Source organism: Poecilia latipinna, unplaced genomic scaffold (genome assembly GCF_001443285.1).
Source record: "Poecilia latipinna isolate Pla-1442-1.1 unplaced genomic scaffold, P_latipinna-1.0 Scaffold1791, whole genome shotgun sequence".
NCBI lineage: Eukaryota > Metazoa > Chordata > Actinopteri > Cyprinodontiformes > Poeciliidae > Poecilia > Poecilia latipinna.
In genome coordinates, this window is record NW_015114407.1 from 46,512 (window position 1) to 59,641 (window position 13,130).

At 39.3% G+C, this 13,130-nt stretch overlaps 1 protein-coding gene across 4 annotated transcripts in view; it reads right to left on the reverse strand.

Moving 5' to 3' along the window:
• The window catches only part of shroom3 (shroom family member 3), a 69,919-nt gene that overhangs the window by 36,824 nt on the left and 19,965 nt on the right, over positions 1-13,130 (reverse strand). For 3 of the 4 annotated variants that reach the window (XM_015061228.1, XM_015061230.1, XM_015061232.1), the window contains 3 exons: positions 10,176-10,361; positions 1,842-1,961; positions 300-518 (listed from right to left, as the gene is read on the reverse strand). In XM_015061228.1, the coding sequence (XP_014916714.1) occupies positions 300-518; positions 1,842-1,961; positions 10,176-10,361 (525 nt within the window). Of the gene's footprint in view, positions 1-299; positions 519-1,841; positions 1,962-5,321; positions 5,486-5,522; positions 5,694-10,175; positions 10,362-13,130 lie in introns of those variants that run through there. The other variant, XM_015061231.1, reaches the window with a different exon arrangement.

Genomic DNA, 13,130 nt, shown 5'->3' on the forward strand with positions numbered 1-13,130 from the left:
CAATAACTTTTACTGAAGTAAAAGTAAAAATACTCCAACAAGTAAAATTTTTTAAAGTTGCTGTATTAAATGTAACTAGTTGGTTATATTTATATAATTACTGCAACATTCACGTCACAATCAGCTCAGATATGTTATAATTATCATATAAACCATATTATAGTCTAATTCGTACTGGATCTGAGTAAATGTAACTGGTTTCTACCCAGTTACTCTGCTGACGTTTAGACGTTTATATTTTAAGTTTTTCCTTCCTGTCAGAATCTGGATCTGGTTTTGGTTCTGGTTGTTTTCTGGACCTGGCAGAGGAAAGCTGCTGGCAGGACGAGTAGGCCGGGTTGGGCCCAGTCTGGCTGCGGTGGCCCAGTGGGAGCTGCTGCTGCGTCACTGGGTGGTGATGGGAGGACTGGGCCGGGTCCAGGCTCTCCATGCTGCCCCTGGAGCTGTACTGGTCCGGACTCTTCCTCAGGTAGCCGCCGCTGGGGTCAAACCCGGCCGACAGGTCGGTGGTGGAGGCGCTGGGAGGTGGAGGGAGACAAAAGCTAAAATATGGATCCAAAGGGAAATAAGCATGTAAATATAACAGAAACTGAAAACTGGATGCTTTTATTTTAACGCAGCAAACGTCATAAATCTGCTACGGCACATTAAGGCCACTGTAGAGAAATAAAGGAGTAAATTCCTGCCAAAAAACTCAGAAATGTTGAAATTAAGCTCAGAAATTTTCTACAAAAACTTCTAGGATTTTCTAGGAAGAATCTGAGATTTATCACTAAATACCTGAAGTTTTGTTGGAAATTAACTTCACCTTTTATTTTATTTTATTTACAGTGGCCCTTATACACTGTCATATAATCAATATCAACTTTGACAAAATAAAAAAAAAGGAGTTACTTTATCTGATTGATTTTAGGTTTGGATTTTTGTGACAGAAAATATTCTCAGTAGTTTGATGAAGGATGAAACCAGATTATATAATTATAATGATTTATTCTTCTTCTTCCTGTAGTTAAGGTTATTTTCCTGTTTTGACCCGATTCGTTTCTCCAGTGGAAACTCTCCTCACGTCGACTGTGTTGTTTTCTCAGTTTGTGTGGATCAATAATCTATAATCAGCTGGACTTCTCTGTGTTTGCTGCTCGTCTGAAAGAGCTGCAGGAATGTAAATGTGTCGACGTCACAGTTTGACCCAGCAGCTCCGTCGGCCGGACACAATGTGATTACGGCTCCAGGAGCAGGACAGAGTCCCAGTCCCAACGTTCCCTCCATGTTTCTGGATTCATCTTTTCTTCCCAACGAGGAAGACGAGGGATGAGGAAGACGAGGGATGAGGAAGACGAGGGATTGGGATGAAACGTGGTTAGAAACCAGCAGGAATGAGCCTCAGACGCCATCAGGAGGTTTTTTATTTTTGTTTGTAAGAAACACGATGAGCTGCAGCTTCTCTAAACTTTAACAGCTAATTCATCCAACTGTTCCTCAGAAATTTTCCAGAAGAAATTTGGAAATTTTCTGAGTTTAAAAAGTCAAAAAAATTTCAAAATTTGAAACTCAACCATTTTTCTAAATGTCATAGTTTTTGGAGAAGTTTAGGTCCAAAACGGCCCCAGAGCCGCACTTTGGACACCCTGGCTTACAGTGATGTGATACTTTGATTGAAAAGTCAGATTATCACAGATTAAACTGATCAGAGTAATTTATAATTTAATAAATGTAGAAGAAAAACTGCTGAAAGTGACCTGCTGGGGTAACTGTGGTTTCTGTGGGGTAAACGATGGGGCGTTTCTGACCTGCCGGGGTAACTGTGGTTTCTGTGGGGTAAACGATGGGGCGTTTCTGACCTGCTGGGGTAACTGTGGCCCCAGACGGGGCCCATCGACTCCATCTGCTCCAGGTCTGGTTGATCGTCGCCCAGTTTGGTCGAGTGCCAGGAATGAGGGCGAGACGCCGGCTCACTGCGTCTGAGGAGGCGAAACGTGAGGCTAACAGTTAGCACTGGGTTATACGGAGTCACATTCACCCCAAAATTTATCATGAAGTAAAACAAAATCTGTGTATTAGATTGATGAGGCATCCTGTGAAAGAGAAAAGAAATTTAAAAGGTTTCTTCTCCATGAAGCCATAAATTTATTTTCCTCAACATGATTGAAGAATTTGTTACATTTTTAAAAATGTTGTGGAAATGAGTGAAAAACTAAAAAATCTGCCAAAATTAAAAATAAGATGGAAAAATCAGTTCTTATTTTAAGTTTTCTTTCTAAATGTTTTCATTGGTTGAACATTTAAAGATTTTTGGTACATTTTAGTTTATTAATAGAGTCATTGGGTTATAAATATATATTGTTTTGTAATTTCCTCTTCTCCAGGTTTTGGCAGCTTTACTCCTCCATACAGAACAATGGTTTATTTCCTCACTGGGAATATATTTTCATAATATATGGATCCAGTTCATTATCTTCTCCTGTGGTATTTAAACTTTTCTGTCTTAATTCTTGTAATTCGTCTGTTGAACATTTTTTATACATTTTGCTTTAATAATTCTGTTATTCACATGTCAACATATAGGGTTTTGTTGCCCTTCCATCAGGTTTTGGCAATGTTAGTCCTCCATATAAACGGATTTTAATACCAGCTAGGATTTATTTTCCTACTGTTGCTGGAGCTAGCAGACAGAAAACCAGGAATAATAAATACATTTAGTTAAAATCCAGATTAAGTAACAATCTGTTTCTCAGCAGCTGCTGAATCAGCATTTTTCATGAAGCGCTGAAATGTTTCCTCGTCTGTTTTTCCACCCTTGTTAGGAAATCTTTGACTGATCTTGTGACGATCCCAGATGCGTGAGTCAGGCTCCAGTGTTCAATTAAACGAGGGTGGCGCCCTGAGGCCTGCATGTGAACGCACCGTCATCCAATCACAGCAGAAACCTGCGTAGCGTCAGCCGGACACCATGTCTGATTAACTGCAGGCTGCAGTGACATCATGGTGGCGGCGCTCCAGCGCTCCGGTTACAAAGCAGCCGTTGTTTCAGCCGGCGTAACGTCCAACGCTGACGACCGAGTCAGGCTTTCTGTTCCTGAAATGTTTGTCTGTTTGCACCCTGAACAGATCCACGTTCACACAACCAGATGTTTTAAAGCGCTGCAGGGAGCTCAGCCGCTCAAAGGAGTTTATTGTCAGAGCAGAAGGAGGAGAATTTATGTTTCAGTTAAATATCAGAGCACCTGAATGCATGTAATACACAGAAACAGCAACATGTATGAAGAAAACGAAGATAATCTGCTCTAAAGTAACCTGGAGGTCGTCATGTTTGGGAGCTAAAACATCTCTGATAAGATCTGAGGCCAAAAGCAGAGCTGCTGGATTTACAAGAAGAAAATGGTTAAAAAATGTAAACAGGAACATTCAACATCAGAAAACCAAAACAAACCGGATCCATTAGAGTCCAGTTTGGAAAGAGTCAAGAAATCACAGAAATTATTTGGGTTATTTAGTAAACAGAGGCTTAATTAATCAGAATCACATTTTCACCACATTATTCATTTATAATTGTCAGTTTGGAACTAAATATTCATTAGCAAGCTAAATATTTAACTTGCTAACTAAGTATTTAGCTTTAGGCTAAATATTTGGATTAAGATCTAAACATTTAACTCCAAATTAAATATTTAGCTCTGAGCTAGCTAAATATTTGGCAATTTATGCTCACCATCAAGTAAATTTCCATATTACCTAAATATTTAGCTCTGAGCTAACTAATTTGTTAGCTAAATATTTAGGTAAATAAAGTTAGCAAGTTAAAAATTTAAGCTCGCTAACTTAATATTTGACGTAACACTAAATATTTAGCTTCAAATTAAATATTTATCTTCCCATCAAAATAGTTTGAAACTAAATATTTATTATGCTAATTAATATTTAGCTTGCTCTTTATGTATTTAGCTCTAAACTAAATAGTTAGCCGGCTAAATATTCAGTTAAATATTTAGCTTTATTTAAACCAAACATTTACCTTGCTAGATAAATATTTAGCATGCAGCTAAATAGTTAGCAAGCTATCAGCTAATCTAAAACAAAGTATTTAGTTTGCTAATTAGGTATTTAGTTTGAAACTGTGGCATTTATGGTAAAAATCTGACTAAATAATGAACTCCCATTTTTTCCTCACAGGTTAATTAACCCAAATTATTGCTATTAATGTTTGACTATCTAACTTTACAAACCTCTTCACTCAGATCTTCTCATGTATGCTAGCCTTAGAGGTGCAGCCATGTTTAGCTAACAGCCTGTCAGACGTTGCTGTGTTTTAGCGCGGTTATCAGAGCGGCTGCTAATCTCAGCCTGACCATCGTCACATTCCTCCTGTCCTGCGGCTCGGTCATTTATCCAGAGATAAACAGGAAGCAGTTTTATCTGCGCGCTGGAGATGGAGGACATGAAAGCTAGCATGTCTGTGAGCCACCTGGGGAGCGACAGGACGTGACTGGAGAACCTCAAAACGCTTTATCTGCTCAGATCCTCACAGCCCAAAACTACCAGAAAACAACAACTTTCTGTTGACTTGTTTACAAATTATGACTAATTATAAAGTCCGTTCTGCTAAAATATTCACAACTTTTTCACATTTTGAACGTTACAGTCACAAATTTTAACTTTTAACTAAACCATACTTATCATTTCCCTTTCACCTTTTTTTTTCCTCACTATAATCTGAAAAGTGTGGCAAGCTTTTTTATTCAGCCCACGAGTCAACACTGCAGTTTGATTTGGGTTTGGACATCCTTCTTTCTCACAGCATCACCATTCAAAATGACTCTCAAGAAACTTGGATGATATGATTTAACATTTAATTTACCAAATAAAGTAATTTTGAATTGAATTGTGACAGGAGGCGTGGCTTACTGCTGTCAATCAACCTCCTGTACTCGATGCTCAATGTGCTAACAGTGGAGAAACGACTCACCGTTACAGGGAAACCAATCATCTGCAGTACTACTAGCGTTAGCATTAATGACAGACTATGCTAACTGCAGCGTAGCAGAGAAACAAACAACCCTGGCTCTGATTGGTTGTTTCTAGATAACTTGATTTTTAAACTGTGACAGTTTCAACAAATATGCAAAAAAATATTTTTCATAAAAGTTTCATGCTGCAGCTTTAATGCAGAATTATGTTTTAGTTTTTTTTACATTATTGATCAGTTATCGGGAACGGAACAGATATGAATATCGTATCGGTTTCTAGTCTGGGTGGAGGCCCCCAGTGAACATCTGCTCCGGGCCCCAGAAAGGCTCCGTCCGGCCCTGGCTCCGGCTGTTTACCTGGCCGTGAAGCGCAGCACCTTGGAGATGAGGCCGGTGGCCAGTTTGTTGACGCTGGTCTCCGACGGCGACCGGCACAGCGCGCCGTCGGAGCGGCCCAGCTCCGGCTTCTTCTGCTTCTTCCTCAGCTTCCTGCGGTAAAAAACCTCCAGCAGCTCCATCGCTTCCCCTCCTCCACCGGCGAGTCACTCAGATCATCACCGAGAAATCCTGCCCGGAAATTACTTCTCCAAAAGGAAGCTTCTTTTTGTGCCAAAATCTGAAACTGCTGTCAGAAAAACTTTTCCAGCTCAAAGTCCGATCCTGTCTGGTCCGGTGTGACTCTGACCACCCCGCTCCAGTCCACAGCTTGTTAAGCAAATGGAGCAATCAAGCGTCATTAGGCCTCCGGATGATTAAAGACTGAAGTAAACATCAGACGTCCAGCAGCAGGGAGGACAGATGGGAGACAGGGGAGGAGATGATGGCGCTCAGATAGTTTGGGTGGAGAAACAGAGGAAATGCTGAGGCAGATAAGAGAGAGAGAGAGAGAGAGAGAGAGGATGAAGAAAGGATAAAACTGGGAAGGTGATGAGGAAGAGGAGGAGGAGGAAGAGACGAACAGAGGGAGGATTTAGCTGGACAGCCGGAGGAAGAGTCTCATGATGGAGGACGAACAATGATCTGATTATTATTGACGACTCCAAAAACAGACGCAGACAAACGGAAAGACCTTCGATAAAAGTTCAACAAACACGTCAGTTCAGAGAAAATACAGAGAAATGGCCATGAAAGCAGAGAGAGAGAAAAGAAACGGCACCATTTGGTTCAATTAGCATAAAAAATCTGGTTTCACTGCAGACACGTCAGAAACTTTACAGCTAAATATTAAGATTAGACACTAAATATTTAGCTGTAAAATTTAATAGTTATGAAACTAAATATCTAGTTTCCAAGTAAATATTTAAGTTGGAGCTAAATATTTAGTTCAACTGAATAAGTTTTAAAAATCAAACTAAAAATTTAGTTTTAAAATGAAATATATATATAATATAATAATATAAAACAATATAAATTGGATTAAAATATGGCCACATTCTGCAGATTTTCACTGAAGACCTTTTTAGACAATATTAGAAATAAATTAAAAATAAATCCATTATTTTTCTAAAGAAGAAAAACATTTATTTCCTAAAATGCAATAACAGCATTAACTGATCCAATAACTGATCAATAACTGGAAAACAAAAGTTGCTTTACAGGAGATTTTATTGTATTTTTAAACACATGTAAAGCTAAAACTGACACTGGAGAAGTTTTGGGTTTAACAGATTTATATTTTTTTAAAATTATTTTATTGATTCTTAAATTCAAATGTAAATATTTTGTACAGTTTTGGTTTAATTATTTCTCTGACTGCATTATTCTTTCAGCAAACTGTCTTTTTTAAAGTCTGTATACTCTTGTTAACAATTAATCGATTACTTAATTGATGATTATTTCTATAATCGATTAATCATGATTAATCCGATTAATCGTTTCAGTAATAGTCCTTTACAGTTTCTCTCATTGATAATCAGTTAAATCCTGATTTTTTTTCTAAATGTCCTTTTTAAATGACTTTATCTGTGAAAGAATCCAGTTAAATTCCCAATATCAGATTATTGATTAGACTGATCCAGACGAGTTCTGGAAAAACTTTAAGCTCCAAGAGGAAAAGAGTCAAAAAGATTCAGGTTTGGTTTAGGAAGTCACATCCAGAGGATTTTAACGGCTCATAAAACACACATTCCTCTAAAATAATTAACCATTTCTGTAATTATGTAGTAAATAATTACAGTCAGTGAAGGCGAACAGAACCGTCTTCCTGTTTGGGTCAGAACCGAGTCACTCAAAGAACCAGCTGCAAATATTTCACTTTTCTGTTGGAAACCACAAACTGGACGGCTGCAGGGTGTGTCATCTGATCCGCTTATCTGTTGCCGTGGGAAACGGCTGCAGCCCATAATAATCTGCCCTCCGATCTGCACGGAAACCAAGACTCAGAAAACTAAAGTTCTGGTTAAAACCGGCCCGGTCCGGTCGGTCCACGTTTTACTGTCCATACAAATAAAAATAAAACTAATTCAGGAAAAAATCATTACAGTCAAATTATGAATGAAGTACGATTTATTACCGTCTGAAAGGAGGAACGTAATTATACAGGAGAAGAAGAACCGGTTCTGGACCGGTTCTGGACCGGAGTGAAATGAATTAAACTGAGACAGAAAAACAAACCTTAAAATATTTAACACACTTAGCGGAACAACAAAAATGATTCATCATTTATTCACCAGGTTTCTGCTTTTATCTGATCTAGTAAATAAAACCAAACAGATTTTACACTGAAGTGACTTCCTGTTTGTGTTTTAAATATAAAAATAAAACTGTATGAATGTTTTACTATCGTTTATGTTTTACATTTATGATCATTTATGGATCACTTTTTCACAAAAATATGATAATTTTGTTCATTTCAATACTTTAAAAAAATTTATTACTGAGCTAATAAAACTAAAAAGGTAAATAAATTTATTTTAAAAACCCTGGAATAAATTGATCAAGTTTTATGAAGTCAAAAATACAATTTAATACAAGTCTTAATATTGACTTTATTCTTGTAATTTTATGACTTTATATTTGTATTTTTATTTTAATTTTATTCTTGTAATAATTCTACTATTCCTGAATTATTTCAACTTATTTCTCATAAAAGTTTATTCTCAAAATTTATGACTTCATTCTAGTAATTTGATTTATTTATTTTTTATTTTCTTAGCGTAGTCCAAATAGTTTGCTGTACTTGGGCGCCCCTAGTGGTGTGGAGGCCCTAAGCAGCTGCTTAACTCGCATATTCTTTGGGCCGTCTCTGATTTTAGGGTTTATGAATGAATAAAAAATGAATGGAAGTCGATGCAAAATCCTGGTGAAGTCAGGAAGGTGTGTGTGTGTGTGTGTGTGTGTGTGTGTGTGTGTGTGTGTGTGTGTGCATGCGTACATGCGTGTGTGTGAGGGAGTGTTTGTGTTTCATGCAGCCATGAGGTGATGCTGCTGTGGAGGAATGTGGTGATTCAGCCAAAGAGGCATGCAGGAGGAGCGGCTGAAGGAGAAGAAGAGGAGGATGAGGAGCGATGCAGGAGGGAGGGAGAGAAGGAGCGAGGGAAGGAAATGAAAGGAAAACAGGGATAAAACAGGGAGCCTGTGTTTATGCATCAGTCTATCTGTCCTGTCCAGATTAACACCCAGCCTCTTGGGGCTCTGATGGCCCACTTCCTGTTTCAGTCGGCCAATCAGAGGCCGGCGCTCCTGGACTGAGCGGTATCTGATAACAGCAGGGGTCCGGGGGGAACAGCAGGGGAACGGCCGTTTGGGGTTATCCAGCTTCAAACCTGGACTACAGGAAACAGCGCCCCACAGAGGCGGAGGCGGGCACTGCGCTCAGAGGAGGAGCTCCATATTAGGCAGCAACAAGCCGGACTGAAGTGTTCAGTATTTATAGACTGTTTGTGGGTTCAGAGTGACCAGGCGGCGCTGGTCGCCAAGGTTTCCTTCCAGACCCAGTCAGTCGATTCCTGAAGTTTCTGACGGGATTACAGAGTTTTCCTCTGGACTCCAGATGATTTTTCAGTCTGGTACAACAGAGAACAGTGAGGCCTGAAAATGATCCATCGGAGTTTTGTCTTCACGTTAGCATAGCATCATGCTGCAAAGGTTTTACCCCAACAGATTATCAGAGGAGAGAAGCTACACAAACAGATGAAGTGGCCACAGTAGTCTTAATTTAGTCATGGCGTTACTTTAGTGCCAAAAGTAAAACTATTACACATCCAGGTCTGGACACGTCAACACCTCTAATACACGTCGCTACGCTGTATGCCAACCATTTTGACTAGAGCTAGCATCTACCACTAGCCTAGCCATGCTAATGGACAGCAGAGCAAGCAAGCAATCCAGTGGGAGACCAACCTTAGCATGTTTGGATACTAAGCTATCTAAGGCTAACGATAGCCTAACCAAAATGAATGCTAGCATATTGAAGCCTAATGCTAGCCTCTCTGTGCTATTGGCCACAGAGGATATAAGCAGTTCAGTGGGTGGCCAACTGAGGAATGCTGGTTTGTAGAAACACCAAGCTATTGCTAGCCTATCCGAGGCTGATAGCAGCATATTCAAGGCTAACGCTAGCCTCTCTGTGCTAATGGACGGCAGAGGAAGAAGGAAATCTTGTGGATTTAACTAGAGACTTAAATCCAACAAAGATACTTTGGTTTTGACCTGAACTCTCACTCATGGCTGAATTAAGATAAATCTGCTCTGTGTGGGGCAAACAGGTTTTAGCTTTGGGGTAAACTCACCGATTCACAGAGCCAGGTTGGTTTGGAAGCTGTTTTTGTTACAATCATCCTTTAAAAAACAGTTTCAGGTTCTCTCTGACATATCAAACACATTTAAGAGCAACAAAAAGGTAAAACCAGAAGAAATCTGTGTTTCTAGCTGCAGTTTGTCCCTGCAGTCCTAAAAATGATTCCTACAGGAAACGATCCGTTTTCCTGTTCGACGTTTCAGGTGCAAACAGACAGCAGGACATTAAACATCACAGGAAAAGGAAGAGCTGGCAGGAAAACCCCACAACGAAGGTGAAGACCCACTTCCTGTTTCAACCTTCTGGGTCTCTGACAGAGAAAGAAACGGATTTATCAACACTGGGAGTCAAAGAATCCCAGTAAGGAAATCCCAGTCAGCAACCATCATGTTTCATTCCTGTTTATGCTGGGAAACTAACAATCCCACGCCTCAACATCCAACATGGCAGCGCCTGCTGGTTCAGAGTCTCACCGGTTCCTGATGCGTAGTTGGACCGCTGAGCATCGCCGGCTGTGATTGGACGATGGGGTTTCCTGTGACGGCGGCGGCGACAGTGATGGGGATTGGAAACGGAGATCAGGAGGAGGTGAGGGAAGACGAAGAGCGGCCCCGGAGTTCGGTGACGTGAACTCCTCGATGTATCCGGGATCGAACTCCCTGCAGAGGAAAAACCAGAAACGGGAACTTTACTCAGGACCATGAGAACGTAACGTTACGCTGCGGCTTCAATCCCACAGATTAACTGCATCTGTGGACCAGATTAGCAAGGAAGCTCTTTAGCCTCAGAGCGAATTGACACCAGCCCTGTTTAGTCTGATTTAATCCAACTCCGGTCCGACAGTCTAGAGATTCCAGTTCACCTACAAACTGGTTTCAGTTCAGTTTAAATGAACTCTGGTTCAGTTTGGATGCATATGTGAACACCAATTGGACCAGAAACCACTCCAAAAGCAGGAAGTGGACTACAGAGCACGGCATTCTGGGTAAATACAACCAAAACAAACGTGTTAGCGTAGCGCTAGTAGGAGAAATAGCTTGAGAAATCCTCCAGCTGCTCAAATCTGACGCCTCCATTGTTGTTTATATTTGGTGAAGCAGGAAGTTGCTCTCAGTGTCTTCAGAGGTTTTTGTGTCGTTTCCTTCAGTGGTTCTTGGTGCAGCGCCCCCACAGGCCAGGAGGGGAACAGGCTGATCAAATCATTTTCTGACTCTGCAGTGAGAATATGAAATGTTCCCAAAACAAGAGGAAGAAAAGTTTTACTCTCATTCTGTATTTTTAGTTCCCAGCTCCCATCAAACTTCTACTGACTTTTTGAGTTATGAAAACATGATTATTTATTCAGACGTTATACTCATATGTTAAGTCCTTCATGTTTTAGATAAAAGATTTTATCCAATTATATTTACAATCAACGACAGAGCAGGAAGCAGGACAGACTGTAAAATAACATTTAGGATCATTTTCTGTTCGGTCATCAAATCTATGAAATAGACCAACCAGAACTAAAATCTATCAAATCACTGAACCGTTTCAGGAAATCAGCAGTGGTTATTATGTGATCAACATTTTTCTCTTTTCTTGAATAATTTTTAATGTAACACTTTTTTTCTTACAGATGTGATTTATTTTTATTCTCAGTGATTAATGTAAGCTGCATCACTTTTAGCTACACATCAAAATCTATCATAGATCATAAGTTATATGTTACTTTAAATAGTTTTAATCTCTCTATCAAACTGCTAGATTAGCCTCTCTGGCTAAATCAGGCATATTTATGTGATTTATCCATGTTATTCATTCTCTCCTTTATAAAATAAATCAAAAACAGTTCAAAATGAGCTTTTTGCTGTTAAAACCAAAACATTATGACAGATAAATTAAGGTTTAACAGGATTTAAAGTTACATTTACTGGAAGTTTGAACCTCTGAATACGTTTCTGAACCCAGAAGCTGAAGAACCGGATTCCTGAGTCGTTTTTCTGTCCTGCAGGTCAGACGGTTTAAATGTTCGGATTTTTGTCCTCTGGGTGAATTTGGCTAATCTACAACCACATTAACCACCAAAGTGAACGCCCGTTTCCTTCTGGCTCAGCAGGTTCAACACTGTTCTTCACGACGACCTGTGGAGGTCAAAGGTCAGCTGTGGTGTTGACAGCAGGGAAAAGAGGTCAGGGTTCAAAGTTCAGAACGACCTGGAAGCTGATTTAACTCTCTGCTCCTTTTGTGACTCAAACAAAGGAAACGACTCAGTTTTACCAAGTTGGTGAGTAAAACAGCAACCAGGCAGAGAAACTCAACAGTTTTTTAATTAACTGTTTTTTCTCTACGATTGTTGAAGCAAAAGTTAAAATAACTGACATGATAAATAATAAAGCCTCTTTGACTGCAATGACACAGCTGACAAGCACAAACCAAATCCAATGATTTTCTGCCATATCCGACTTTTTCCAGGCCGTAAATTAGAATCTTTTCACTTCCAAAAAAAAAATCAGATTTTATACGTGGAAATAAATCAGATTCATGTTCCATAGTTTTCTGCAGCCTCGTCGCATTTTATCCGACTTCCACATCGTTCCACTGCATCCAAACAAACTTCTCTAAAAGAGACGCCAGTGGTTGGCAAACTTCTGCTAACCCGCTAATACATTAGCTTAGCTTAGCTCTTTTGCTCATTTTGAACACTTACAGCTTTCCCTAAATTAATTTTCCAGATAAACTCTAAAGCACTAAACTTCAAGTTGCAGTCGATGCTCCACAAAAGCTTCTTCTTGCTCAACAACGTTAAAAATGTATCCATTGACGACGGCGGCCATTTTTACTGCCGTAAACGGAGCGCTGCTGTGTGAAAACAACCTTCTGTTTCTGGTCTAACCACCTGCTTATTGTTGCTTAATATTCTCTGCTGTACAGCTTTGAATTCTTCAGAAAAAAAAGGATTCTAGGTAAACTGGTGTTCATGGTTTATTTTACAAAAAGAGAAAGAAATACTTCGTATTTTTCCTTATTTACGTTGGTAGGTTAACTGGTCTGGAGCATATTAGTGTGTATTAACACAACTTCAACATAAAATCACATCAGAAATGCCTATAGAGACGTAATCATGATTGAAAATTGAAACAAATCTCAGTATCATCAGCGTAGAAATTATTTAATAGCTTACATTGATAATTTGGCTAAAGTGTAAGACATATATTATTATTTACATGTCGTACAAGTGAACAGATTCCACATTGTCATTAGTAAATTAATTTTGCGATCCAAGGAAAATTGAGTTTTAATAGTTTTGTGTTGACACAAGTTGAAGGAAAACAGACATCAGTAACGGCCTGTGAGGAGCAACTATGACTCAACTGTGACATAATATGACATCATCAGCGTAGAGCAGGAAGCTGATAATTAAAAACATATTTTACAAAGAGTAACGT